The following is a 27,809-nucleotide window of genomic DNA, read 5'->3' as shown; positions in this document are numbered from 1 at the left end:
GACAGTTCAGCAGCCCCTAACAATACCGCACATGGAGGGCTGGATTTTATGGGCCCCCAAGGTAGGTTTGGAGGAAGAGGGGCTCATGGAATCGTGATGGGCGGCGGGGGCGGGGGCGGAGGCCCATTGCCGTCCCGTCGCCAAGCGATTTTAACAGGGAGTGGGAATATGTCGATGATGGCCCTCCTGCCCAGAGGCCAATTGAGACTCTTAATTGGCCTAATAACAGGCAATTAAGGGCCTCTTCCTGCCGCTGCTGGAATCTAACCAGCAACGGGATGTCTCTGCTACACGGGGAGGGAACCTTGTGCGGTTGGTGGGGGGAGGGGGTTCCTCCTTTGTGGGCAATCTATGGCCTGTGGTGCAGCCCTGTCGACAAAACCTACACCTTCATGGCTCCCCCTCTCCTTGGGCTTCACACCCATCCTCCCAAGAGCAGGGGGTTTCCAGTAAAACATTAAGTGGAGATGTTAGTTAATGATACTACTAAATATGGATCTTGAAAACAAGAAAAACACACAAAGGTAACACCTATATGCTAAAAGGTCAAATAGACACCTTAGAAACAGTATAAACATGAGAGTATCTGAAGCAAAAAGTAGAAGTGTTGAATTCCTCAAACAACACTTCTTACCCCATGGCTTACTCGGGGGATTTAAGGTAAAAGTTTACTTTAAATTTTGATGGATATTCTAAGATTTTGTGCTGTAACATTAGCAGGGTTAAACTTTTGGATTCTATTACATCTCTTAGTAATATTTGCTATTGTGATATACTTATCCACTTAAAAGTGTATTGCATGTTAAATTCTTTAATAAATATATAAAAGTAAATAAATCGTCTCATGTAGCCTTCTGTACACAACTACAAGAACCTCCTCTGTGTCTCTTTAGGTGGAGAGATATGTATTGAAGAGAGTTTCCCAGACCCTTATAATATCTGGGATATTTATGACAGCCATAATTATTAAAAATAGGCTATCCAAAGTATGGTAATATTCTCTGTTAGTTTTCTTTCTTTGAGAGAAAGCTAGTTCAATTCTTTGGACCCAAATAAGTGTCTATAAGAATTTGTCTGGTTTGAACTTAATTAAAGGAGATTCATAGGGATGTACTCCTGATTTGGTTTAGTCCCTATAAGGGGTTAAAGTCATAAATCACCTCAGCCTCACTTACCCAAGGTCTGGGGTTCCAGCACTGGGCCTGGGTCCAAGACCTCAGCAATACTGGCAGCTGCCACCGATCCTGTTGGTGCTGCTGATATTGCCGAGCTGCTGGCTCAGTGATTGGCTGGCAGCTCTTGGAGGCGGGATCCTTGTCTTTAAAGGGACGGAGATTCCGGCTCCAGGCACTTAGGCTTCAAAACCCTGGCACGAGTTCTTCCGCCTCTCAGCCTGGCACCAGAAGCCCTACCTTCTCCGCAAAATCCAGCCCGCAGTGTCAGCCTGGATTATGTGCTTAAATCTTTGGAATGGGACTTGAACCCACATCCTCTGACTCAGAGGTGAGAGTATTACTGACTGAGCCACAGCTGACAAGGGCAGGGGAAAAACTGTGCAGCCGGGGAAGCTGACTTTCACTGAGTACTAGTCAATTGCTTGCTCTCTAAAGGCAAGAATGATATAGGAGGCTCTGAAAAGGAGAACTTTTTTTTTCTTTATAAAGAGTCTATCTAACTTCAGCATTCACCAGGAAATATTTGCATGCTTAGGTAAACTATTAAAAGTTGACTACACCAGTTCTGCTTTATAAATTCAAATATGGATTTTACTTGCAAAAACTTATTCATATGTCACCTTATTTTTACACAGACTATATAAAGCCAGACATGGAGATCTCCTTGATCAGTCATGCAAACAAACATCTGAGGTGCTTTGCTTTCCTTTAATAGTAATACAGATCAAGAATACCTCAATGAGTCACTTCTTTTTGGTATTTTGAACTCAGCATTGCTGAAGCTTGAATCATCCACAGCAGTAATTGTCACCGACGGCAAAAAGATAACACAAAATACAAAAAGAGCACCAGCTTTTATAGTTTACATAAATGTGTATTTTAAATTTTGACAATAAGAACTACATTTTGAATCAGTCAGATTAGCAAATCAATTTTATAAATTAGACATCCTCTAGGCAACACAAAGCCCTAAAAAGAACTTGGGAGTCTGTTTTGATTAACATTAATCCATTCTACCCTGTTTCAAGACTGATACATAAAGAAGATTATAGTTAAAAAATAGTTTGTGGAGAACAGAGCTAATGGATATCAGACTGATCCATCTTAATCATGGGGAAAAATGGCACTTTGAGGAGGAGGAGGATTAACAGTAATAGCAACATGCATTCATATAGAATTTTTTAATGTAAAGACCATCCATAAGCATTTCAGAAATAGGTGCAAGGAAAGCAGATGCCAAGCCACAGGGCTTAGTTGAAGGATGGATTTTCAAAAGACTTTTAAAAGGAGGAGGCGGAGTTTAGGGAGGGTAATTTGAACACTCTGCGACCAATGATGGGACAAGGGGAGGAGGGGGATACAGTGTTGGAACAGCAGTGTTTGGGGATGGGGAGGAAAAGAGAGGGGAAATATAGGGCTGGATGAAATTACAGAGATAGGGTGGTGAGAGGCAATGAAGGAGCTCAACGATGAGGATGACCTCAATACTGTTAAAAGCAGCCATTACAATATAAGTTTTTTCTCCAACTACTTAAGTAAAATTCTCAATTTAGTTTTGGGAAAGGTTATAAAACGTAAAGGAGAAAGTTAAATTATAAGGTGCCTTATTCTGCCACCAATTACAAGGCCTAAGTTTAGTGAAAAACTTCTTGAATTTAACACTAGTGCTTACTTCTGAATTGATGCATAGAAATACTGAGGCAAAATACTGTTTCCCTCTGGATTTGTCAAAAATAAAAACACACTATTGACAAAAAAAAACAGCACGCAGCATATTGTGTAAAAAAAAGTTTATTACAATGCGCATCTCTCTCAATCAGAATTCATTGCTGGGTCAACAAAAAGGGAACATTCTCAAATTAGGTTTCCAGCAACAGTGGCATATTTTAACTATGCCTGTATTATATAAACAAAGGGTCTCTGATCAGCACTACCTTCATCTCTTGTGCAGTGTTCACATCATGAGTCTACTGTAAACCATGATGGGCGCTTTCGATTCCTTTCAATGATCCTCTTCCCCTCATCAACCTCTGTAGCTTTTTCTCCCTTGTAAAGTACGACCGTTTCTATGGCAGGGGTGTTAAGTGGCCTTCCTTCCTGTGCCTGAATCTGTGCTCGTACAAGGGCTGCCTCGTGTGTAACCTTTTGATAGCAGAAGGCGCACAGCACGTGCTTCAGTTTCAAGTGTCCGCAATCTTGGCAGACTTCTATGTTGTTCTGAAACGAGAAGAAATTCCAATACGAGAAAGGAAAACAAACCAAGCAAATCTGCTCCATCTTGAATTTTAAAAATAAAATTGCTGCCCTATTTAAATAAAGGTGTGCAACTTCTGAGGAATTGTTTAGAAGTAACCAATAAAAACTTGCAGCTCTAACAAGGATGCTTTAAACCTCCCACCCCCACCAAGTTACATTAAGGACAGAGGAGCCCAGTTGTAAGTTCACTGCAATTAAAATCAGTCCATTATCGAGAACCCATGACCCCTTTTTTTTTGTGCGATCCTCTTGAAGATCAGCTTCAGGCATTTCTTGTGCATAGCTCTCAAGCAGATGTCAGACAGCAGATTGGTCACGTGCTGACTTGATCTGGAAACCATGCAGGGTAACACATACAGTACCTTATTCTTATACGTCGTATAATACGCGTGCACAAGGCAAAGGTATTAGCACAGCCCTGAACCGATACTTTACAGCTGAAAGAAAACAGGATCAATCCCCGTGTGTCTTGTTTCATTAAATACAGTGACTCCCTGCAGAAAGGGCGATTTTATTTTAATACAGACTGGCTTTAGGTTGCATTGCCAGCTGAGAGCAGGAACCCGTAAGCTGCAAGAGCTGAGCAGTGGAAGTCCAACAGTGGGACAGGAACAGAGTGAGGCACTGTGTCATCCAATACAATGACTCTGACTGAAGATGCTCCTTTCAGCCTTTTAAATGGTGACTTAAATTTCAAGTCTTGGAGGAGAATTCTAGTCTTTACGCAGTGAATGATTAGAATTTGGAATTCAGTGCCTGAAAGGGTGGCGGAATCAGATTCAATAGTAACTTTCAAAAATGATACATATTTGAAAAGGAAAGACTTGCAAGGCTATAGGTAAAGGACAGAGGAGTGGGACTAATGGATAGCTCTTTCAAAGAGCCAGCACAAGCACAATGGGCTGAATGGCCTCCTACTATGCTGTATGGTTTTCAGCATACACGGTGGAGTAAATCAGGTCACAGACAGCAAATATATATTGGATGCTTTGGAGCACTTTTGTTGGGTTGGGGGGGGGGGGGGAGGGAGCGAAAAGGGGGAAAGGGTGTGGAGAGAAGTAAACACTCTGTTGCAAGAGTCAACTGAGTTTAAACCTAAACATATTGAGATAATGTAGGAACAATTTTTGACCATCATCTCAAAAAACAGTAGCTGCACTTGAACATATTCTGTGCAAGTACCTTAACTTTTTCTAATTTCCTAACATCCCTCCTCCTACAGCGGTTGACCTCAATGGTGCGCCGTTTTTTGGGTACTGCCATCCAGAAGATACTGTCTAGGAAGCTGGGGTTGTCACTCTGGCCATTGTCATAGGCTTCAGCCTCAGACTGAGGCAGGACTACTGGAGCTTGTATCGCCAATGCAGGAGCTGAGAACAGAGAAACAGGAGAAGTGATCAACTGTATTTCATTGCCAGGAGTAAAAGCTATATTACTTGCATTTATATGGCACCATTCACGACCTCAGGATGGCCCAATTAAGTACTTTTGAATTACAGTCACTGTTATAAAGTAGGGAAAAAAAGCAGGCTATGTTATTGTCTTCGTGCATCACTTTGGTGTATACTATGGGGTTTGAGGGGCCATATATAAAGTTTAAATCCATGCCGCTATTAATTTCCACATATCTCAAGTTGCTGACACTTGATCTAGAATTTATTTATTTAGAGATACAGCACTGAAACAGGCCCTTCGGCCCACCGAGTCTGCGCCGACCAACAACCACCCATTTATACTAACCCTACAGTAATCCCATATACCCTATCACCTCCCTACACTAGGGGCAATTTACAAAGGCCAATTTACCTCTCACCTGCAAGTCTTTGGATGTGGGAGGAAACTGGAGCACCCGGCGAAAACCCACGCAGACACAGGGAGAACTTGCAAACTCCGCACAGGCAGTACCCAGAATTGAACCCGGGTCCCTGGAACTGTGACGCTGCGGTGCTAACCACTGCGCCACTGTGCCGCCCATTTATGATTCAACGAGGCCACAGCGTTAAAAACAGCCCTTCACAAACCTCTAAATCCATAAAATTCAAACAGGACAAAGCAGCCAGTAAGAAATGTATGATTCAGGTGCCAGGTGGCCAGGGTTTGGAGGCTGCAGTTTGGATACCTGTGAGGTAGACACACCCAAGCAGGTCAGAAATCAGAAGGCAGCAAATTGGGGGTGGGGAACGCAGGGGGACGATATGACTAATAGGTTTCAGTGACATTGTTTTGTAAACTTCACTTGAATTAGTCTTTTCTCCATTTTGCAAAACACTTCTGCTGCTAACCATAAAAAGGAAAGATAAAAAAGGGAAAAGTAAACAAACATTTTGTTGAAAACAAACAGAAATTCGGATCAGCAACCCCATATTATGATGTGCTGCTGGATTGTCGATCCCGAGTAGTTTTGTAAGTGCTCCATGTAAACTCCCTAACCCATACTCATGGCCACCCCCTTGACCTGGTCATTTCACATGCTCTTAGTACTCCCATTTTATCAATTACAGATAAGATCATCTGATTACTTCCCTGCATCACTTGCCACCCACACCACCCTTCCACTACCCAGCCCTACCTCCTTCTGTATTCACCCCCGGAAAAAAACTATCCCCCAATTCACTTACAACTGTACTTTCATAATCCCACCTGTCTAGCCTTTGACCCTCTGTTCATCACATCATTTCTGCAGCCACTGATTTGCTCAACCACACCCTCACCTCCACCCTTGATGCCCTAGTCCCCAATAAATCCATTATCCTCTCACACCCTGGCCATTCCCCTAGTACGGTGCTCATCAAGTTCAAGGGATGCAGTCTTGAAATGATATGGCGGACAACCGGTTTTGCCATCTACCACCCAATCTGGCTGGACTAAATAAAGCACTCAGATCCTGCACTCGTCTGCTAAAATAGGATCATCCTGGCATATAAAGATAACCCCTGGCTTCTTTTCTCTACTGCAAACTGTCACCCTAAACTTCTCTTCGCTATCTCCTCCACCCTCACCTCCAGCAGTAACTGTGAGGAGCTCATGGACCTTTATGTTACTGAAAGCAAGACCATCTGATCAGCTGCCTCTGCTGCTTCCCTCCCTTCCAATTAGGTCAAACTTCATTGCTGTCCGAGCCCTGAACTTGCATCTTTCTCTAGTTTCTCTCCTTACACCCTCTCCAAGCTCATCTTGTCTATGAGAGCTACCCGCTGCTCCCTCGACCCTATTCTAAACTGCTGACCACCTAACTTTTCCTTCCTAGTCCTCATGTAGCCCATATCATTAACTGTTCTCCCTCTTCAGATGCTGTTCCTCTCTCCTTTAAATCCGTCATCACGCCCTCCTCAAAAAAAACCCCGACCTCCCCCCCCCCCCCCCATTCTTGCAAACTACTGCCCCATCACCAACCTCTCTCTCCTCGTGAAAGTCCTTGAGCATACTGTCACCTCCTAAATCTGTTCCCATCCTTCCCTGAACTCCATGTTTGAATCCCTCCAATCAGGTTTCCACTCATGCCACAGTACTGAAATGGCTCTCATCAAAAAGTTACAAATTATATCCTATGTGACCATTCCAACCTGCCTGCAGTCTTTGGCACAGTTAACCACACCATCCTCTCCAATGTCTCACCATTTCATCCAGCTGGATGGAACTGCACTCGCCTGGTGCCAGTCTTATCTATCGAAATTGGTGTCAGAGTATCACTTGCAATGGCTTCTCTTCCCAATCATGCACCCTTTGGTGTCCCCCAAGGTTCTATCTTTGGCCCCCTCCTATTTCTCATCTGCATGCTGCCACTCGGCGACATCATCCCAAAGCACAACTTTTTTTCACCTGTACACTGACAACATCCAGTTCTACCTCACCATGACCACTCTTGACTCCTCCATTGTTGCTAAATTATCAGACTGCTTATCTAACATCCAGTACTTGATGAGCAGAAATTTCCTCCAACTAAATATTGGGAAGACTGAAGCCACTGCCTTTGGTCTTCGCTCTAACTCCGCTCCCTAGCTATCAACTCCATCCCTCTCCCTCGCAACTGTCCGGGGCTGAACCACACTGTTTGCCACGTTGGTGTCATATGTGACCCCCCGAGATGAGTTTCTGATTACATATCCACACAATCAAGACCGTCTATTTCCATTTCTGTAACATTGCCCGATTAACCCTTGCCTCAGCTTATCTGCTGCTGAAACCGTCATTCGTGCCTAAAACCCTCTGAGATCTCTGTGTCCTCTAATTCTAGTCTCTTGTGCATTCCAGATTTCCTTAGGCCCACCATCCGTGCCTGTGACTTCTGCTGTCTAGGCCCTAAGTTCTGGAATTCCTTCCCTAAACCTCTCTGCTTCCCCTCAGCTCCTTAAAACCTACCTCTTTGACCAAACATTTGGTCAGCTGTCCTAATACCCCTATGAGGCTCGGTGTCAAATTTTGTCTGATAATGCTTCTGTGAAATATTTTGGTTCATTTTACCGTGTTAAAGGTGCAATATTAAATGCAAGTTATTACTGTGGCATCTATGGTTTTTGACACTTGACCTGAATGTGCAAGATGTAATAAGTGGAAAAGTCTTCCATTTGCAGCATTAATTCCATCACATTGAAAAAACATGAGAAAAAAGAAATTAAATAAAAAGATACCCAGCTCTTTTATAAAATACATTCCCTGCTAGAGGCAGAAAAACAGAGAGAGACAAAATAGTAGGTTTTGCAGTAAAAAATTGTAAATGAAACACACTCAGAGGGAACGTAATGCAGTGAAGTATGAAAAACGGAACAGTCTGCTGCAATATAACCCCATTACATTGCAGCAGAGTCAAAATGCAACAAAGTCTCATCACCTGCAGAACCTGTTCAATAAAGTGAAATGCCGCACTACTTGTCCCTGCCACTAGAGAAATCCCTTATGTTTATACAGCTTACCAAGGCCCTCTAGTGACAGTGACCAAGAACGTCAGCCACATTGTAACAGTCCACGAGAAGCTGAAAGCAACTCCTAAATCAGTGTGCCCAGCAAATTCAACAACAGAAAAACCTTTCACCATCCTCAGAATAATTTTGGTGCCTTCAATGCTTGTACTACAGAAATAATAGCAGGAAGTATCCAGTTATCCACCGTGTAATCTTATTATGTACAATTATTTGTGTGTCAACTGTGGCTTACTAGTAGCATTTTCATTTCCAAGTTAGAAAGTTGTGGATTTAAGGCCCACTCCAGGGACTTCAATCCATAATTCAGACTAGCACTTCAGTGCAGTACGGAGGGAGTGCTGCACCGTCGGAGGTGCCAACTTTTGGATTGATGTTACACTGAGGTGGGTGAATGTAAAAGATCCCATGCAGTTGTCCCCGATGTCCTTGCCAACATTTATCTTTCAACCAACATCACTAGAAACACATTACCTGGTCATCATCACATTTCTGTTTGTGGGATTTTGTTATGCTCAAATTGGCTGCCATGTTCACTACATGGTGGTCAAGAAGGCATACGGCATGCTTTCCTTCATCGGACGGGGTATTGAGTACAAGAGTTGGCAGGTCATGTTACAGTTGTATAGGACTTTGGTTCGGCCACATTCGGAATACTGCGTGCAGTTCTGGTCGCCACATTACCAAAAGGATGTGGATGCTTTGGAGAGGGTGCAGAGGAGGTTCACCAGGATGTTGCCTGGTATGGAGGGCGCTAGTTATGAAGAGAGGTTGAGTAGATTAGGATTATTTTCATTAGAAAGACGGAGGTTGAGGGGGACCTGATTGAGGTGTACAAAATCATGAGAGGTATAGACAGGGTGGATAGCAAGAATCTTTTTCCCCAGAGTGGGGGATTCAATTACAAGGGGACACGAGTTCAAATTGAAAGGGGAAAAGTTTAGGGGGGATATGCGTGGAAAGTTCTTTACGCAGAGGGTGGTGGGTGCATGGAACGCATTGCCAGCGGAGGTGGTAGACGCGTGCACGATAGCGTCTTTTAAGATGTATCTAGACAGATACATGAATGGGCAGGAAGTAAAGCGATACAAACCCTTAGAAAATAGGCGACAGGTTTAGATAGAGGATTTGGATTGGCGTAGGCTTGGAGGGCCGAAGGGCCTGTTCCTGTGCTGTAATTTTCTTTGTTCTTATTACCACAGTAACTATGATTCGAAAGTATCTAATTGGCTGTAAAACACTTTGGGACATCCTGGGGTCATGAAAGGTGCTATATAAATCCAATTTCTTTCGACTGAAACGGTCAGATTAGTGCAGGTTATCTTTCTTTCACTTTCCTTGCTTTACTTAATGTGGGCTAAGTATTAATTCTGTAACAGCAGAAATGCTCACTAAGGCTCATCAATGTGAACCTCCTACAGAGCAAGTTTCTTACCGAAGCTTGTAATTACCTCTTGTTTTCTCTCAACTTCGAATGGATCAAAGAGGTGTGTGAATTTTACAAAGATTATATCAAGATTTAAAGCAGGATACTAAAGGAGATGCAAAGTCTCAGCAGATGGGTATTGTGACAAGAGAGTCAAACATTCAGGAAGTGTGATTCAGGGATTCAACAGGTCAGGAAAAATTGAGTCAATTAACACCACAGCCCTTCCGGTGTTCCGAAGCATTACAATGTACAACTCCCTCAGGCCTTTATTCCCTGGCTTTAAACTGACAAGGCTTATCGCTATCGCTTTCCTGTATGCCAGGAGAACAATGACAGAGTTTTACCAGCACTGCACAGCAAATGGCATTGACTGGCCCCTGTCTCATTTTACCGCAAGGGGAGACTTTGGCCACCATGTAAAATTAAAGACAAATACAGTCACCTATTTTAAGGTAGTGAGTCAAGCGACACGTTAAAGACACAGCCCCTTATAGATGGTGCATTGCAAGGAGCAGAAGGACAACAGGTTGCTCCCCATTTTATTGGAGCAATTGGTAGGAAATGCAAACCCCACAAGGGCATGTGGAATGAAGGACTGTGGAGTCATTTTACGTGAAGCGTCTTGTGGTGTTTTGCTATGTTGAAGGTGCTACATAAATGCAAGTTATTGTGGTTAAGTGTCAATCTTGACTCAGTCGGTAGTGTTCTCACCTCAGAGTCAGCTTTGTGGGTTTAAGTGCCAGCCTAGGGTTTGAGCACATAAGTTGGGATAAAATTCAGGGAGCACTGCATTGTAGGAGTTGCTATCTTTTGGATTGAGACATTAAACCAAGGCCCCGACGAATTGTTCACCAGAGAGCAAAGGAGTTCTCCTAGTGCCATGGTGAGCATTTAACCTTCAACCAGCACTATCAAAACATTAGTAATTTCTCTCTCTCTGGCTTGTTGTGCTTCAGTAGTTATCCATTGCCTTCAAAGCACTTTGGAACACCCTGAGGACTTGAGCGACACTGCAGAAATGGAAGCTTTTTTTGGAGTATGACAAGAAAACCCTTAGCAACAGAAGAGACTAGACAGATGTTGTAAAGCCATAGAAACTAAAATGTACCAATAAAGAAAAGGAAACATGAAAGAAAGCAACAGCGATGATAAACATTACAAAAAGAAAGACAGATTATTGACAAAGAGTAGGAAACATTAAGTGAAAGACATTGCACACAGTGATGTACTGAACAGATAACTGATTAACAAGGGCTTATTAAATATAGCTCCTCTGTAAACACAGAAAAGAGAAAATTGTGAATGTACACATGTACAGCAAATATACACAGAATTCTAAAAAAGTCCTAAATTGGCAACCATAAAAACACATACAACAGATTTAATAATGGCAATCTCCTCCACCAAAACATATTACATCATGGTCACGAATCTGTACAAACATTTCTGAGAAAAATTCACAGTCTTCCTGATGAATGGACTCAACCTGAAACGTTAACTCTGTCACTCTCCACAGATGCCACCAAACCTGAGTATTTCCAGCATTTTCTGTTTTTATTCCACAATCTTCCTGCTGCATTGAAGTGATCGCCATTTCTTTTACCTCCCTGCAACTATTAGTTATTCCAATTGTCAACGTCTGTGCTTTACACCAGAGTACAAATGCTCACACAAAATGTACTAACTTCACTTTGAAAAGTAAACAAACTTCCCTAAAACTGTTCAAGCATTCCCATTTCAAGCACTGTCCTGTCAGCTGACAAAACGATGGTTTCAGAACACATCCGTGCCGTGAATATTAAGAGTTGTGGTACACAAGTAACAGGCACCGGTTCATGGGTGTGCTGGTGCACACACTTCTTAGATGGTTTCCCAATGGCAGCCTGTCTTACTGCAGAGATCAGTGTTGATATACCACACACAAGATTCCCGATGGTTACAAGCCAAGAACTGACAATTTTTTCCAGCTAGTATCCCTACAATCAAGCACTCAAAAGATCAACCTTGGGCTCTAACTGTGGTCCAAATATTCTTTACCTTGACTGGATTCAGTAAAACCTCATCAGAAATAGCTGGTATTTATGAAACACAAAGACCATAAATAGCCATGTTGTCCATGGATAGAACAGGTGAAGAAATACTCTGACAAGGGAATCTCACCATCAGCTCTCAAACTAAATAAGAGTAGAAAAATTTATTTCTATTTAAAAAAAAATATTCAAGTGGTTAGCACAGATCGACAGGGAAAGCAGTTACAAATATTAGCGGCTGATTGTGTGGCGGAGATAAAATATCAGTGGAAATCATCAAGGGCCAATTAGAGAACAAAAAGGGGATCTATGCACGGAGGCAGAGGGCACAGCTGAGGTACTAAATGAGGACTTTATCAAGGAAGATGCTGCTGCCAGAGTCATAGACCGGGAATTTAACCAGGTGACAGGGGTGTCGACCACTGGCAAAAGTGCTGGTGAGAGCCCCACGTTGCTTCCTCCGGGGAAGGCCCAGCAAATCAAGCGCCAATTAGACATTTAAGTGGACAGCGGTGGGTCTTCCCCAGAATCAAGGACGGCAATGGAGTCCCGCCTGCTGATAGCTGTCGGCCAATCAGAGGCCGGCAGCTCTTTAACTGAGCAGCGCCACCACGGAGGCAGTGACTGCTGCAGGTATTGGACTCACTCGAGGCCATTGGTAAGTCACAGTGGGAGGGGTTTCATGGGGGAGGGGGGATGTAGGGGGTTGACAGCAAGGGCATTGAGGTGACTCTCAGCAGGCCCCTCCCTCCTTCCCAATGCCAAGCCCCTCGTTCAGTGCCTTTTAATGAAACCTCATGGGTTTGCCTGGCACGTTCCCTGTGCGGCAACAGGCTCATCCCCACTGGGCTAATTCTGGCAGCAGTGGCATGAGGCCCTTAAGTAGGCATTAATTGCCTGCTTAAGGGCCTCAACTGGCAGTGGGGAGGGAAGGCCATTCACAGGCTTTCCCGCCCCAGACTTATTTTGGAAGGAGATAGGAAGGTGGCCATCCACCCGATTATATGCTCTCCCCACCTCCAAACCCGACACAGGGGAGAGCATAAAATTCCCCGCATAGTAAATGAGGAGGTAGTTGAGATGCTGGATGGGCTAAAAATTAATAAAGTAGTATTAGAAAGGCTGGCTGTACTTAAAGTTGATAAGTCACCAGGACCGAATGGGATGCATCCGACGATGCTGAGGGATTGTGGAGGCACTGGCCATAATCTTTTGGTCCTCCTTTAGATAAGGGAGTGGGTACCAGAGGACTGGAGAATTGCAAATGTTTCACCCTTGTTTAAAAAAGGCTATAATGCTAAAGCCAGCAATTACAGGCCAGGCAGTTTAATCTTGGTGGTGGGAAAGCTTTTAGAAACAATAATCCAGGACAAATTTAACAGTCTCCTAGACAAATGTGGATTAATTATGGAAAGGCAGAAAGGATTTGTTAAAGGCAAAATGTGTTTAACTAATCTAATTGAGTTTTTTGATGAGGTAACAAAGAGGGTTGACGAGGGTAATGTGGTATACATGGACTTCCAAAAGGCATTTGATAAAATGCCACATAACCTGGAGTATTTCAGGGACTGTTCTTTCAACTGAGTACTTCTACCTTGTGGGTTCAAGTCCCATTCCAGAGACTTGAGCACAAACACCAGTGCAATACTTGAGAGAATGCTGCACTGTCAGAGGTGCCATTGCCCCCTATGGCATTATTCGACAATGAGCAGGGCAGTTTCAATATTTATCCCTCAACCAACACCTAAAAATAGATGATCTGGTGATTATCACATTGCTGTTTGTGGAACCTTGCTGTGTGCAAATTGGTTGTCACATTTCCTACATCACATTAGTGACTACATTTCAAAAGTACTTCATCGGTTATGAAGCACTTTGGTACATCCTGAGGTCATAAGGCATTATATAAATGCAAGTCTTTTTCCTTGCGCTGGTCGGGAATTAGACGGGCAGAACAAGCTGCTTCAGCACACTTGGCTCACTTGCTCGCTGCACAGGTGAAATATAGGCCCTACTAGGCCACAGGAGTGCTTCTCCATTACTATGTACTGTTCGAATCAGAACTGGATACTTGGTAAATTGCTGTTGCTGGACTCAACATTAGAAATGCTACCAACGTTAATAAACAGCGATTAGCTGAGCCATACCTTTTGAAGTCTCCTTACTGGAACCCTTTCTGCACAATTTCAAACTACTATATGTTATTTTTTTGTATATTCTTTTAGCAATGTGACTTTCCCCACATGTTGTGAGTAACACATCGCCCCAGCACTCTCATATTTTCAGTTTCATCTGTGCAAATTGCTACGCTATTGTTGTTTTAAGATGTCAGCCTTGGCTCAGTGGGCAGCTGAGTCAAAAAGTTGAGGTTTCAAGTTCCACTCCAGAGGGAGTGCTGCACTGTCAGAGGTCGTTTGGATGAGACATTAAACAGAGAGGCTGTCTGCCCTCTCAGGCGGACGTAAAAGATTCAACGATACCATTTTGACCAAAAGCAGGGGTGTTCTCCTGGCCAATATTTATCCCTCAACCAACATCACTAAAAAAAAAATCTGGTCACCATATTGCTGTTTGTGGGAGCTTGCTGTGTGCAAATTGGCTTTGGCATTCCTACATTACAAAAGTGACTGCACGACAAAAGTACTTTGTTTTTGTAAAGTGCTTTGGGACTTCCCAAGCTGGTGAAAGGTACAATATAAATGCAAGTTCTTTCTATTATCTATTCAAGTGGGTATATGGTTCAAGTTAACAAAAAAAAACTCAGGATGGAACATTCCCTTGTGGATTAAGAGTAAAAGGGCAAAATCTTCTGGTCTAGGTGTATCAGCATTGCATAAAGGGTAGTTTTAGCCTGCAGTGGTAACTGTTACCCAGCACTGAATGCTCTGCTTCCTGCAGCTTCGTAATAGTGACCTCTTGTGCTCACACAGTTCAAAGGCATCTTTGTTATGTTTACCAAAAGGTGTCAATAAATATTATATATTAACTCATCCAAGATGAGGGATTCTGAGAAACAGAACATTTTCCATGTTTGGTATCCAGGCCATATTTAGAGGAAACTTTCCTCTACAAGAACCAATTAAAGTACCTTTACAAAGAAAGCCCTCTCGAAGAGTGGTTTAAGAGGTGGAGAGGACACTGCCAACAGCAGCCTCAGGAGTGGTGGGGACGGCCAACAGCAGCCTCAGGAGTGGTGGGCACGGCCAACAGCAGCCTCAGGAGTGGTGGGGACGGCCAACAGCAGCCTCAGGAGTGGTGGGGACGGCCAACAGCAGCCTCAGGAGTGGTGGGGACGGCCAACAGCAGCCTCAGGAGTGGTGGGGACGGCCAACAGCAGCCTCAGGAGTGGTGGGGACGGCCAACAGCAGCCTCAGGAGTGGTGGGGACGGCCAACAGCAGCCTCAGGAGTGGTGGGGACGGCCAACAGCAGCCTCAGGAGTGGTGGGGACGGCCAACAGCAGCCTCAGGAGTGGTGGGGACGGCCAACAGCAGCCTCAGGAGTGACGGGGACGGCCAACAGCAGCCTCAGGAGTGACGGGAACGGCCAGCAGCCAAGGGAAGGTCCAACGGCAAAGAGAATCTACTGTTGATATGAACTTGTGTCTACCTGAAGATTTTTCTGCATTAATTACATTTCACAACAAATATGTAAACAGGGCTTGAATTCAACAAATGCTGTCAGTGTGTAACCAACCAGTTTATATAAATGATTAGAGCATATCATTAACAAATCTCTTTATTGCAGTATCTTCTAATCAGTGTGCTGGCTGCAAAACTACACTACAGTTCCTCTCAAAAAAGCAGTCTCCTAGACCACAGTGCCTGGCTCCTGTACACAGACATGGCTTTATGGAAGTACTATCGAGAATTGTTGTTTGCAACATGATGACCCCTTCTGCCAGTATAGAGCACAGCAGCTTGATTCTGGGAACTGGCCTATTCACTTTGCATGATGTCGCTCATTAGCAACACTCCGTTATGTGCAACAAATAGATTGTGTTTGATAATTCCATGAGCTGTAAACGGTCCACCTATTGCCCCCTCCCCCAACAGACTATAGCCTCACTTCAGTATTCCCTTTCCCAGCCATACCAGGTTTGCGATTCCGGCATTCTTTAACTTACTACCTTTGCTGCAGAATACTGAGCTCTATTTTAAAATGCTTTACAGTGAGGAGTTGCTCACAAAGCCCAATATTGGAAGGTGTCAGAAGGTGACTTGTCCAGATGCCAAATGGGAGGCAAGAATTTTCTCATAGGCAGAGGAATAATCTAAAGAAGCACCATGGGGCTGTTCTCACACACCTTCCGACAACTAGTTACGGTATCCCTTGTGCAGAAAAATGAGCAAATTTTAGCTCCTGACTCGGGATAGTATATAACAGGGAACTAAAAATTGATCAAAACAGAAAAAGAAATGAAAGCACACAGACTGTACTCAATTACATTCTCATATCAGTCAAATTCTGCTGCAAGTCAACAAATATTAAAATAATGATCTGGGTATCAGCCAGAGCATCCTCTTCAAACTGGCCATCTAAATCCCTCAGGAAAACGTTTGCAATTTGAGCAAATGCTGACTGACCTGCTGTGTAGATCTCCAGGTACAAGTAAAGCAAAAAGTGCAAGAGGGAGAGATTGGCTGAAGGATGGGAGAGCGAGGGAGACCTGTTGTTGTAATGAGCTATTATTTTAAGATTGTTTTTTGCTTAAATCTTCTAGAATAAAACACCATCCATTCCAGTTGCCTGTCAGTATCATGCACTTTCAGGTCAATTACTGCATGGTTCCATTTCATATTTGGGCCAATAGGGTGTCACTGGACATGAATACATCAGAATAAGTGCCCTCCTCAGGAGCATGGCATTGCTAACACAAAAACAAGTGACCCAGCCAAACTAAAAGAACACATGTACATACAGCATTTGGTTCATGTTGCCAATGCAGTGTTCCATGTCCTGTATTGTCCACCTTTCGTTAAAGGCTTCGAACCGATCTCGCCCCAAGGTCATCCAGATGCGCACCAGAGCTTGGAATTGTGGCAAGCACTCGGAGCAACTCCACCCATCAGTTCTATGAATCCTGGACCTGTGTTGGCGTTTTTGCAAGGCCCAGGGATAGACCATCTAGCAGGTCCTCCAATCCCCTCTACGCACCAAGGTAAGCACAGTAAAGCTTCAAATACGCTGCTGCAAAAGTGTGCATCAGCTCCAATCTTAGAAAAGCACCCAAATGCAATATTTTTTCTATCTCACACATTAGTTACCCTGAGTTACAGTTCAGAGGTGGTTCACTAGATTGATTCCAGAGATGAGGGGTTTGTCTTATGAAGAGTGATTGAGCAGTTTAGGCCTTTACTCTCTAGAGTTTAGAAGAATGAGAGGAGATCTAATTGAGGTATATAAGATGACTAAGGGGATTGACAAAGTAGACATAGAGAGGATGTTTCCTCTTGTGGTGCAATCTAGAACAAGAGGTCATAGTTTTAGGATAAGGGGTAGCAGATTTAAAACAGAGATGAGGAGAAATTACTTCTCTCAAAGGGTCGCGAGTCTGTGGAATTCACTACCCCAGAGTGCGGTGGATGCCGGGGCATTGAGTAAATTTAGTGAGGAGATAGACAGATTTTTAATTAGTAAAGGGTTGAAGGGTTATGGAGAACGGGCAGGAAAGTGGAGTTGAGGCTGAGATGAGATCAGCCATGATCGTATTAAATGGCGGAGCAGTCTCGAGGGGCTGAACTGCCTACTCCTACTCCTTATGTTCTTAGTTCTTATGTCAGAGTGCCAATTTAGAGCCAGACACATACTAAGAACTGAGAATATCCATTCATTCCACATAGGACCCTTACAGCTAGCAGATAGAGATGAATTCAATCTCAACAGTCTGGACTAGATACCAGAGGTGAAATGCCAACAACAATACCAATGAACCATCTTCTTCCACCATGAGTTTTTTAAAAAATGCAGTTTTTTCTCACAAGCTGAATGATAGGATTCATTGGCAAACTGCTCATGTGGGTCTAAATCTGGCCACTTCTACACAGAATGTGACAGAACTAAGTCTACAATTTTAATTTTTAAAATAAGTGGTAATTATGTTCGAGGAACTAGCAAGAAAGTAAAAATAGTCAACTAAAGAAGATTCTGCTTTGTTTTAAGCAGAGAAAAACTAAAATAAACACCCTGCAGTTTTTGCTCATGTTTATTGCCAACTGAAAGTGGTTTCTATTCTGACGTATCTAACTTCCAGACTCTGGCTCCTTCAGCAAAGCTAAACTACAAACTCCACATAATTCTCTTAATCCTGGTCCTCATTTTTTAAAAATTGAAAACCCTTAGCTTTTCAGGTGCTAACGTAGACTGGGGAATAATAGCCTACCATGCAGCTCAATACTGGCACTTTCTATGTTCAGAGACTCAAGTTATTCAAAGGATTACAGCAATTAAATCCTTGCAGAACCAGAACAACTAACTATGAGTTTGATAAACCTCACAAGAAATGTATAGCTTCACCTCCCACCCCTGCCCCCCACTCCCTCCAACTAATGCTGCACAAATATAGGTGAGGAGCAGAGTAAATAAAGGACATTTAGAGTTTAAAATCTCAGAATATCAAGTTCATTCAATAAGCAAGAAGGGAATTTATGGTAACAAAAACAAAATACAACAGATGCTGGAAAATTGAACTCAAAAGAGAAAATGCTGAAAACACTCAGGAGAACAAGAAGAATTAAACATTTCAGGTCAATGATGATTGATGATTGCACAATGTTCAGCATCATTCGTGACTCCTCAGATACTGAAGCAGTCCGTGTAGAAATGCACCAAGACCTGGACAATATCCAGGCTTGGGCTGATAGGTGGCAAGTAACATTCGCGCCACACAAGTGCCAGGCAATGACCATCTCCAACAATAGAGAATCTAACCATCTCCCCTTGACATTCAACGGCATTACCATCGCTGAATCCCCCATTATCAACATCCTAGGGGCTACCATTGACCAGAAACGGAACTGGAGTAGCCATATAATTACCATGGCTACAAGAGCAGGTCAAAGGCTAGGAATCCTGAGGCGAGTAACTCACCTCCTGACTCCCCAAAGCCTGTCCACCATCTACAAGGCACAAGTCAGGAGTGTGATGGAATACTCTCCACTTGCCTGGATGGGTGCAGCTCCAACACCATCATCCAGGACATAGCAGCCCGCTTGATTGGCACCCCATCTACAAACATTCACTCCCTCCACCACCGACGCACAGTGGCAGCAGTGTGTACCATCTACAAGATGCACTGCAGCAATACACCAAGGCTCCTTAGACAGCACCTTCCAAACCCGCGACCTCTACCAACTAGAAGGACAAGGGTAGCAAATGCATGGGAACACCACCACCTGCAAGGTCCCCTCCAAGTTACACATCATCCTGACCTGGAACTATACCGCTGTTCCTTCACTATCGCTGGGTCAAAATCCTGGAACTCTCTTCCTAACAGCACTGTGGGTATACCTACTCCAAATGGACTGCAGCGGTTCAAGAAGGCAGCTCACCGCCACCTTCTCAAGGGCAATTAGGGATGGGCAATAAATGCTGGCCTAGCCAGCGACGCCCACATCCCTGAATGAATAAAAAAAAACAATGATTTTTTCCATCAGGGAATTTATGATGCTACACGTAGTATCAGAATGACCGTACAATGCAAGATGCAAATCTGCATTATCCCTTAATGAAAGTTTGGCAGTAGGGAGGAGTATCCATCTGCTTTTCAAAGCCTGGGACTAGGGCTGTACCTTACTTCCAGAAAGGAGGCAGTGTTTCATCTGGAACATCCCAGCAATGTTGCTACCCTTTTTGAAACTGGGTGGGCTGGAGCCACTGTTCAGTCGTTTAACTGAACAGCATTATTTTTAAGAAACTTTCTGAGGGTGAACCAATTTAATTCAAGGACACCCAGGCAAGGTGGTGACATTTTTCAACTTGACCGGAGCTGGAAAATTTCATCAACTTGCTTCCAATTCCCACTCCTCCCTCGCCTTCTCACGGTCCACTTCTGAATTTTTCCTTCCTTTCTTTGACTTCTCTGTCCCCAATTCTGGGAATAGGCTGTTGACCAACATCCACTGTAAGCCTACTGACTCCTACAGCTACCTTGATTATACTTCCTACAAGGACTACTCCATTCTCCAAGTTTCTCAGTCTCCGTCACATTTGTTCTGATGATGGCACCTTCCAAATTGACAGGCCATGCCTGTCCCATTTCCCATAATTCTGCCCTCAGCACTTCTCCGGCTCCCTTCCAGAAGCACAATAAGGCTTCCCATCTCCTCACCTCCTAACCACCAGCCTCCATATTCAACCGATCATCCTCCACCATTTTCACAACCTCCATTGGCACCACCTAAAACATCTTCCCTTCCCCTTTCAACATTCCGAAGGGAGTGTTCTGTCTGTGACACCAACGTCCTTTCTTCCATCACCCCAACTCCTGTTTCCCTTTCTGTTCAAGCAAAGGAGATGCAACACCTGTCCTTTCAACTCCTCCATTCCCACCGTCCAGGGCTCCAAACACTATTTCCAGATGCAACAGTGATTTATTTGTCCTGCTTTCAATTTAATATACTGTATTCACTGCTCACAATGCCGTCTCCTCTTCATTGGGGAGACTAAGCGCAGATTAGGGGATTGCTTTGGGGAACATCTCCGTTCTCTCTGCAAGTGTGACTCTGTGCTTCGGATCACTTGCCATTTTAATTCTTCACCCCGCTCCCAGTGTGACATCTCTGTCCTCAGCCTCCTGCACTGTCCCAATGAAGCTCAACAGAGGCTTGAGGAGCAGCACTTCCTTTTTCAATTTGGCACTTGACAGCCTTCTCGATTTAGCATTGAGTTTAACAATTTCAGATCATTATCACTGCCCCATTTTTTTGTTAAGACAGCAGGTTCTGGTAACAGTTCTGCTGTTGCCATTTACAGCTCCTATAAATCACATCTTTTGATTATTTTACTTGTCCCATTACCACCTCCCTTTTGCCTTGCACCATCATCCCTTTTGTCATATAATCACTTCTGCCTTCGATCCTATGACAGACTTTCCATTTTATTTTATTTCAAATCTGTTACATCTCTAACATTTTCCAGTTATGACGAAAGGTCATATACCTGAATCGTTATCTCAGTTTCTCTCTCTTTAGATGCTGCCTGACTTCTTGAGTATTTCCAGCATTTTCTTTTATTATAGTTATCTTGCAGCTAGTGCTTCTGGCATACTTCAACCATCCCTGTTTTTTTTTTAATGCCTTGGCAGCCTGGCCTCCCCTCAAGAACGAAAGTCCAAGATCTAATAGAAGCTGCCAGTCTACATAAAAAAAATTAGCCTCTCATGAGGATGTAACTAGTAAGATGGATATGGGGGAACCAGTGGATGTAGCATATATGGATTTTCAAAAGACATTTGATAAGGTGCCACACAAGATGATTACACAAAATTAGGACTATTGGATTGGGGTAGCATATTAGCGTGGATTGAGGATTAGTTAATAGACAGAAAACAAAAATGTCGGAACAAACAAAACATTTTCAGGTTAGCAGAGTATGACCTATGGGGTGAGGATCAGTACTTGGGCCTCAGCTATTTACGATCTATACTACTTAGATTAGGGAACTAATTATGGATCAGGTTTGCTGATGATGCAAAGTTAACTTGCAAAGTAAGTGGTAAGGAGGATGCAAAGAGACTGCAGAGGGATATAGCTAGGTTGGGTGAGTTTTCAGCCATTTGATTCAATCCACACAATATCAAGAAATGGCTTAGCGCACTTGATACAGATTACTAGATTAGTAATGGAGAAGAGTAAGGAATAATCTAAAGTAGAACTTCTAAATTGGAAGATGGTTAACTTCAATGGGATGAGATGGGATCTAGCCAGGGTAAAATGGAACCAAAGGCCGATAGGAAAAATTGGAACTGAACAATGGGTGATATTTAAGGAGATGTTTCAGATACAGGCTAGGTACATTCCAACGAGGGCAAAAGCCACGGAAACCAAAGCCACGGCTCTTTGGATGATGAGGGAGATAGAGAATATGATGAAACAAAAAAAAAGAGGATGTATGATGCATGTCAGGTCAATTCTTCAAACGAGAACTAGGCCAAATACCATAAATTGAGAAGGGAAGTGAAGAGGGAAATAAGACTGGTAAAGAGAAAATATGAGAATGGAATGGTAATTAACATAAAAGGGAACCCAAAAATCTTCTACTGGCATGTAAATAGTGGGTAGAAAGAGACGAAGTGAGGTCTATTAGGGACAAAGAGGGTAATATATGCTTAGAGGCGCAGGGCAAGGCTAGCATACTTAATTTTATTTCAGATTTCCAGCATCTGCAGTATTTTGCTTTTATTTTAATACTTATAGAGTCATAGAGTCATACAGCATAGAAACAGGCCCTTCGGTCCACCGCATTCATGCCGACCTTAATGCCTATCTATACTAATCCCACCTGCCTGCATTAATTCTATATCCCTCTATGCCTTGCTCATTCAAGTACCTGTCCAGATGCCTCTTAAATGTTGCTACTGTTCCTGCCTCCGCCACCTCCTCAGGCAGCTCATTCCAGATACCCACTATACTTTGTGTGAAAAATTTACCCCTTTGATCCCCTTTAAACCTCCTCCCTCTCACCTTACATCTATGCCCTCTAGTTTTAGTCACCCCTACCATGGGAAACAGACTCTTGCTATCTACCCTATCTATGCCTCTCATAATACCTCTATCATGACCCCTCTCAGCCTCCTTCGCTCCAGGGAAAACAGACCCAGCCTATCTAATCTCTCTTCATAACTCAAGCCCTCCAAACCAGGCAACATCCTTGTGAATCTTTTCTCCACCCTCTCTAGCTTAATCACATCTTTGAGTGATTTAACCACATCATTAAGTACTTAATGAGTACTTTGTATTGGTGTTTACTGAAGAAGATGCTGATAAAATATTGGTAGAAGGGGAGATAGTAGAGGTAATGGATGGGGTGAAAATTGATAGACAGGATGTACTGGAAAGGCTGGCTATGCTTAGAGTGGATATGGCGCTTGGTCTGAATGGCTTGCATCCCAGGTTGCTAAAGTAAGTGGGAGTGAAGAGAGCGGAAGTGGTGCAGTGCCAGAGAATTGGACAGTGGCAAATGTAACACCCTTATTCAAGAAAGGTAGTAAGGACATTCCTAGTAACTACAGCTGGTCAGTTCATCATCAATGGTGGGTAAGGTTTTAGAAACAATAACTAGGGAGAAAAAAAAAATCAACAGGCACTTGGAGAGGTTTGAATTAGTTAAGGAGAGCCAGCACAGGTTTGTAAAAGGCAGATTGTGCTTGACTAATGTAATTGAATTTTTTGATGAAGGAACAGAGAAGATGAAGGGAAAGCAATGGATGTCGTCTATATTGATTTTAAGAAAGCATTTGACAAGAAACCAGATCAAAGGCTGGTTAACCAAAATTGAAGCTCATGGAAATGGAGAGTCAGTGTCAGCTGGGATAAAAAAAAATTGGTTTAAGGACAGAAAACAGTGAGTTGTGGGAAATGGTTGTTTTTCAGATTGAAGGATGGTAGACAGTGATGTTCCCAAGGTTCAGTGCTAGGACCACTGCTTTTTTTGTTCTATGTAAATGACTGATATTGGAATACAAAGTAAAATTTCAAAACTTGCCGATGATACCAAATAGTGAGGATGATGCCAATCGACCACAGGACATAGACAGGCTGGCAGAATGGGCAGACAAGTGACAGTGGAATTTAATAGAGAAGTGATGCATTTTGGCAGAAGGGATAAGGGGAGGCAATATAGACTTAATGGCACAGTTCTAAAGAGTGTGCAGGGACAGAGGGACCTTAGGGTCCATGTGCACAGAGCCTTGAATATGGCAGGACATACTGAGAGTAGCAGCTAGCAAAGCATGTGGAATCTTGGGCTCCATACATAGACGTACTAAGTCCAAAAGCAGGGAAATTATGCTGAACCTTTATAAAGCTCTGGTTAGGACACAACTAGAATATTGCATCCAGTTCTGGTCACCACACTTTAGGAAGGATGTGAGGGTCCTCAAGAGGGTGCAGAAGTGATTTACCAGAATGGTTGCAGGGATGAGGAATTTTAGCTACAAGGTTAGGTTGGAGAAACGGGGGTTGTTCTCCTTGGAGCAAAGGAGACGGAGGGGAGATCTGATAGAGGTGTACAATATTATGACAGTTTTAAATAAGGTAGACAAAGAAAAGCTGTTCCCATTAGCTGATGGTACAAAGACTAGGGGACACAGATTTAAGGGTTTGGGGCAAGAGATGCAGTGGGGATGCACGAAACAACCTTTTTACGCAGCAAGTGGTAATGAACTGGAACTCAAGGGTGGTGGAAGTGGAGACAATGAATAATTTCAAAAGGAAATTGGATGGGCACTTGAGGGAAATAAACTTGCAGGGCCACGGGGATAAAGCGGCGGAATGGGACTGACTGGATTGCTCTATAGAGAGCTGGCACGGACTCGATGGGCCAAATAGCCTCATTCTGTGCCATAATGACTCTATAAGTGAGGATGTTTGCTGATGATTGCATAGCATTCAGTTCCATTCATAACTCCTCAGATAACAAAAGCAGTCTATGCCCACATGCAGCAAGACCTGGACAACATTGATAGGTAAATTGGCCATTATAAATTGCCCCTAATATAGGTAGGTGGTGGGGAAATATAGGGATAGGTGGGGATGTGGTAGGAATATGGAATTAGTATAGGATTAGTATAAATGGGTGGTTGATGGTCGGCACAGACTCGGTGGGCCGAAGGGCCTGTTTCAGTGCTGTATCTCTAAACTAAACATTCAGGTAGATAAGTTTCACCTAACAATCGTGCCACACAAGTGCCTGGGAATGGACACTTCCAACAAGAGAGAATCTAATCATCTCCCCTTGACCTTCAATAGGACCACCATTGCTGAATTCACAACTATCAACATCCTGGGGGGTCACCATTGGCCAGAAACTTAACTGGATCAGCCACATGATACTGTGGCTACAAGAGGCTGAGAATTCTGCAGTAACTCACCTCCTGACTCCCAAAAGGCCTGGCCAGCATCTACAAGGCACAAATCAGGAGCGTGATGGAATACTCTCCACTTGCCTGGATGAGTACAGCTCCAACAACACTCAAGAAGCTCGACACCATCCAGGACAAAGCAGTTTGCTTGATTCAAAATGGCAAGCAAATGCCGCACACCCCCTGCTCTCATTTCTGTCCATGGCCTGTTCCAGTGAACATCAAAGCAAGCTCAAGGAGCAGCACTTGACCTATCGATTAGGCACTCTACAGCCTTGGGGACTGAACATTGAGTTCAATAGTTTCAGGGCATGACTGGCCTTTAAAAAATTTTTTTTTTTTAATTTTTATTTTTCAACCTTGTGCCTGTTTTTTCATGTGGACAGAGTTGTACATTATTCTGCCATTAATGTTCTCTCTCGACTAATGCTTTGTCTTTCACCACAAGCATTAACACACTCTTTGCTTTTGTCCCATGTTAGCTTTGTTATTTAAACTCTCCTGCCCTCTGCCCTATCACACACCTTCCTTTTTGTTTTCTTACCCACCATCCCCCCGACCCCACTTCACTTCACTTTCTTAAAACCAAATTCTTTTCTAACCTTTGCCAGTTCTGATGAAAAGTCACAGACCTGAAACATTAACTCTGTTTCTCTCTCCACTAATGCTGTCTGACTGGCTGAATATTTCCAGCACTTTGTTTTTATTGCTTGATTGGCACCCCATGTTCCAGCTTAAATATTCACTCCCTCCGCCACTGGCACACAGTATGTGCCATCTACCGGATGCATTGTAGCAACTTGCCAAGGCTCCTTTGACAGCATCTCCCAAACCCGTAGATAGATTTCTGATAGACAAGGGTATCAAGGATATGGGGGCAGACAGGAAAGCGGAGTTGAGACCACAACCAGATCAGCCACCATCTTATCAAATGGCATTGCAGGCTCGAAGGGCCGAATGGCCTACTCCTGCTCCTAAGTTCTTCTGTACCTCTCCCACTTGAAGGGCAAGGACAGCAGATGCATTGGAACACCACTATCTGTAAACTCCCCAAGTCTTACACCATCCAAACTTGAAAATATAACTGTCGTTTCTTCTCTGTCAATGGATCAAAATCCTGGAACTCCATCCCTAATAGCACTTTGGGTGTACCTATACTACATGGACTCCAGCAACTTCTCAAGGAAAGTAATAAATAGGGTGAATAGTTGCAGCCCCCACAGAAATCACTGTGGGACACCACCAGTCACATCTTGCAATTATAGTGTCTGCCCATTATTTCTACCACTCAGGCAATTTCCTAACTAGGTTAATAACTCGCCCTCAATTTCATGAGATTCAGCTTTAGACAACAGTCTCTTATGAGGGACTTTATCAAATGCCTTCTGGAAGCTCATATAGACAACACCCCTAGGCATTCCGCTGTCCACTACTTTAGCTGCCTTTTCAAAAACTTGAATCAGGTTCATCAAACATGACCTATTCTTTGCAAATCCCTACTGGCTCTCTCTGAACAGCTGAAAATTTTCAAGGTGTTCAGTCACCCCATCCTTGATTATAGACACTAGTAATTTCCCAACAACAGATGTTAAGCTAACTGGTCTATAACTCCCTGGTTTTCCTCTCCCAACATTGTAAAATAGCTACAGGGCAGTCACTGATGGTGGTACAGTGATGGGGGCGGTGGGGAATTTATGGTTATATAATTAAGAAATTATTGTGCAAGCAATGTTAAAAGCCTCAACTATAATTTTCCTATCCTAATGACAACTCCAAAACAATTAAACCATTCTTTCAGTAATTGAGTGTTAGTGGTGTCATTTAATCTAAGTAAGTGTTTTGATTTGTAATAGCTTTTATTTTTATGAACTGCAAACCTCTGTGTGGTGAGTCCTGTAACTGTAGATAAAACAGATTTGTGCTATTAAATCCATGTTTGACTCTCACCTGGCAAGGTCAATGCCCTCAGCTTCCACGTTCTTTCAGGGTCAGAGGCAGGACAATAGACCATTACAGAAACTCTTTTCCCGTTGAATGGTGTGAGAATTTTTATACCAAGAGCACTATGCATGGTCCAAACAACCATGGGCGGCACAGTGGTTAGCACTGCAGCCTCACAGCTCCAGCGACCCAGGTTCAAATTCTGGGTACTGCCTGTGTGGAGTTTGCAAGTTCTCCCTGTGTCTGCGTGGGTTTCCTCCGGGTGCTCCGGTTTCCTCCCACATGCCAAAGACTTGCGGGTTGATAGGTAAATTGTCCATTATAAATTGCCCCTAGTATAGGTAGGTGGTAGGGAAATATAGGGACAGGTGGGGATGTGGTAGGAATATGGAATTAGTGTAGGATTAGTATAAAAATGGGTGGTTGATGGTCGGCACAGACTCGGTGGGCCAAAGGGCCTGTTTCAGTGCTGTATCTGTAAAAAAAATGCATCAGGGGCAACTGAACACGCCCCTATAACACAGATAGAGAGATCAATTGCTAGATAAAGACAGATGGATGGATTGGCAGAGGAATGGCTCACAAGCAGGTAGATGGTGAGATTTATAGATAAATTCATGGATAGAAAGAATCTGCATCCTCCCCTCCCTATCCCGCTGTTGCTACCCTCAGTTTCTCACCTAAACGTTGCTGAAATCCGAACGCCTGCAGCAGACCACGTTCTAGTGCCGACCATGACAATCCCAGCCACTGCAGCAACGCCATTGCGTGACACGGAGCGGAACTCCAACCCTACTACGCCGGTGCGACAATCATAGCGCCCGCGGATAGGATGACAGCTTCGGCACGTGACCTTCACCTCTCCTCTCCTCCCCTCCCCTCCCCCCCGGCCAAGAGGCGCCTGACCCCACGGTCAGACTACAACTCCCAGCGCCCCTCGCGCGCGAATGTCCCAAGGATTTCAGAGCTGGGCATGCCGGTAT

General features: G+C 43.6%; 1 protein-coding gene across 1 annotated transcript; it reads right to left on the bottom strand.

The window, feature by feature from the left end:
* Positions 1-2,950: 2,950 nt before the first annotated feature.
* mrpl32 (mitochondrial ribosomal protein L32) lies at positions 2,951-27,668 on the bottom strand. The gene is made up of 3 exons (XM_068056449.1): positions 27,507-27,668; positions 4,614-4,801; positions 2,951-3,392 (listed from the first exon to the last, which is right to left on the bottom strand). Exons 1-3 carry the CDS (start codon positions 27,589-27,591, stop codon positions 3,135-3,137), a joined length of 531 nt encoding a protein of 176 aa, XP_067912550.1. The 5' UTR covers positions 27,592-27,668; the 3' UTR covers positions 2,951-3,134.
* Between the last annotated feature and the right edge of the window lie 141 nt (positions 27,669-27,809).

This window comes from Heterodontus francisci, chromosome 2 (assembly GCF_036365525.1).
Source record: "Heterodontus francisci isolate sHetFra1 chromosome 2, sHetFra1.hap1, whole genome shotgun sequence".
Classification (NCBI taxonomy): Eukaryota; Metazoa; Chordata; class Chondrichthyes; order Heterodontiformes; family Heterodontidae; genus Heterodontus; species Heterodontus francisci.
The sequence above is the reverse complement of the archived record's forward strand: the minus strand, read 5'-3'. Positions and strand labels throughout refer to the sequence as shown.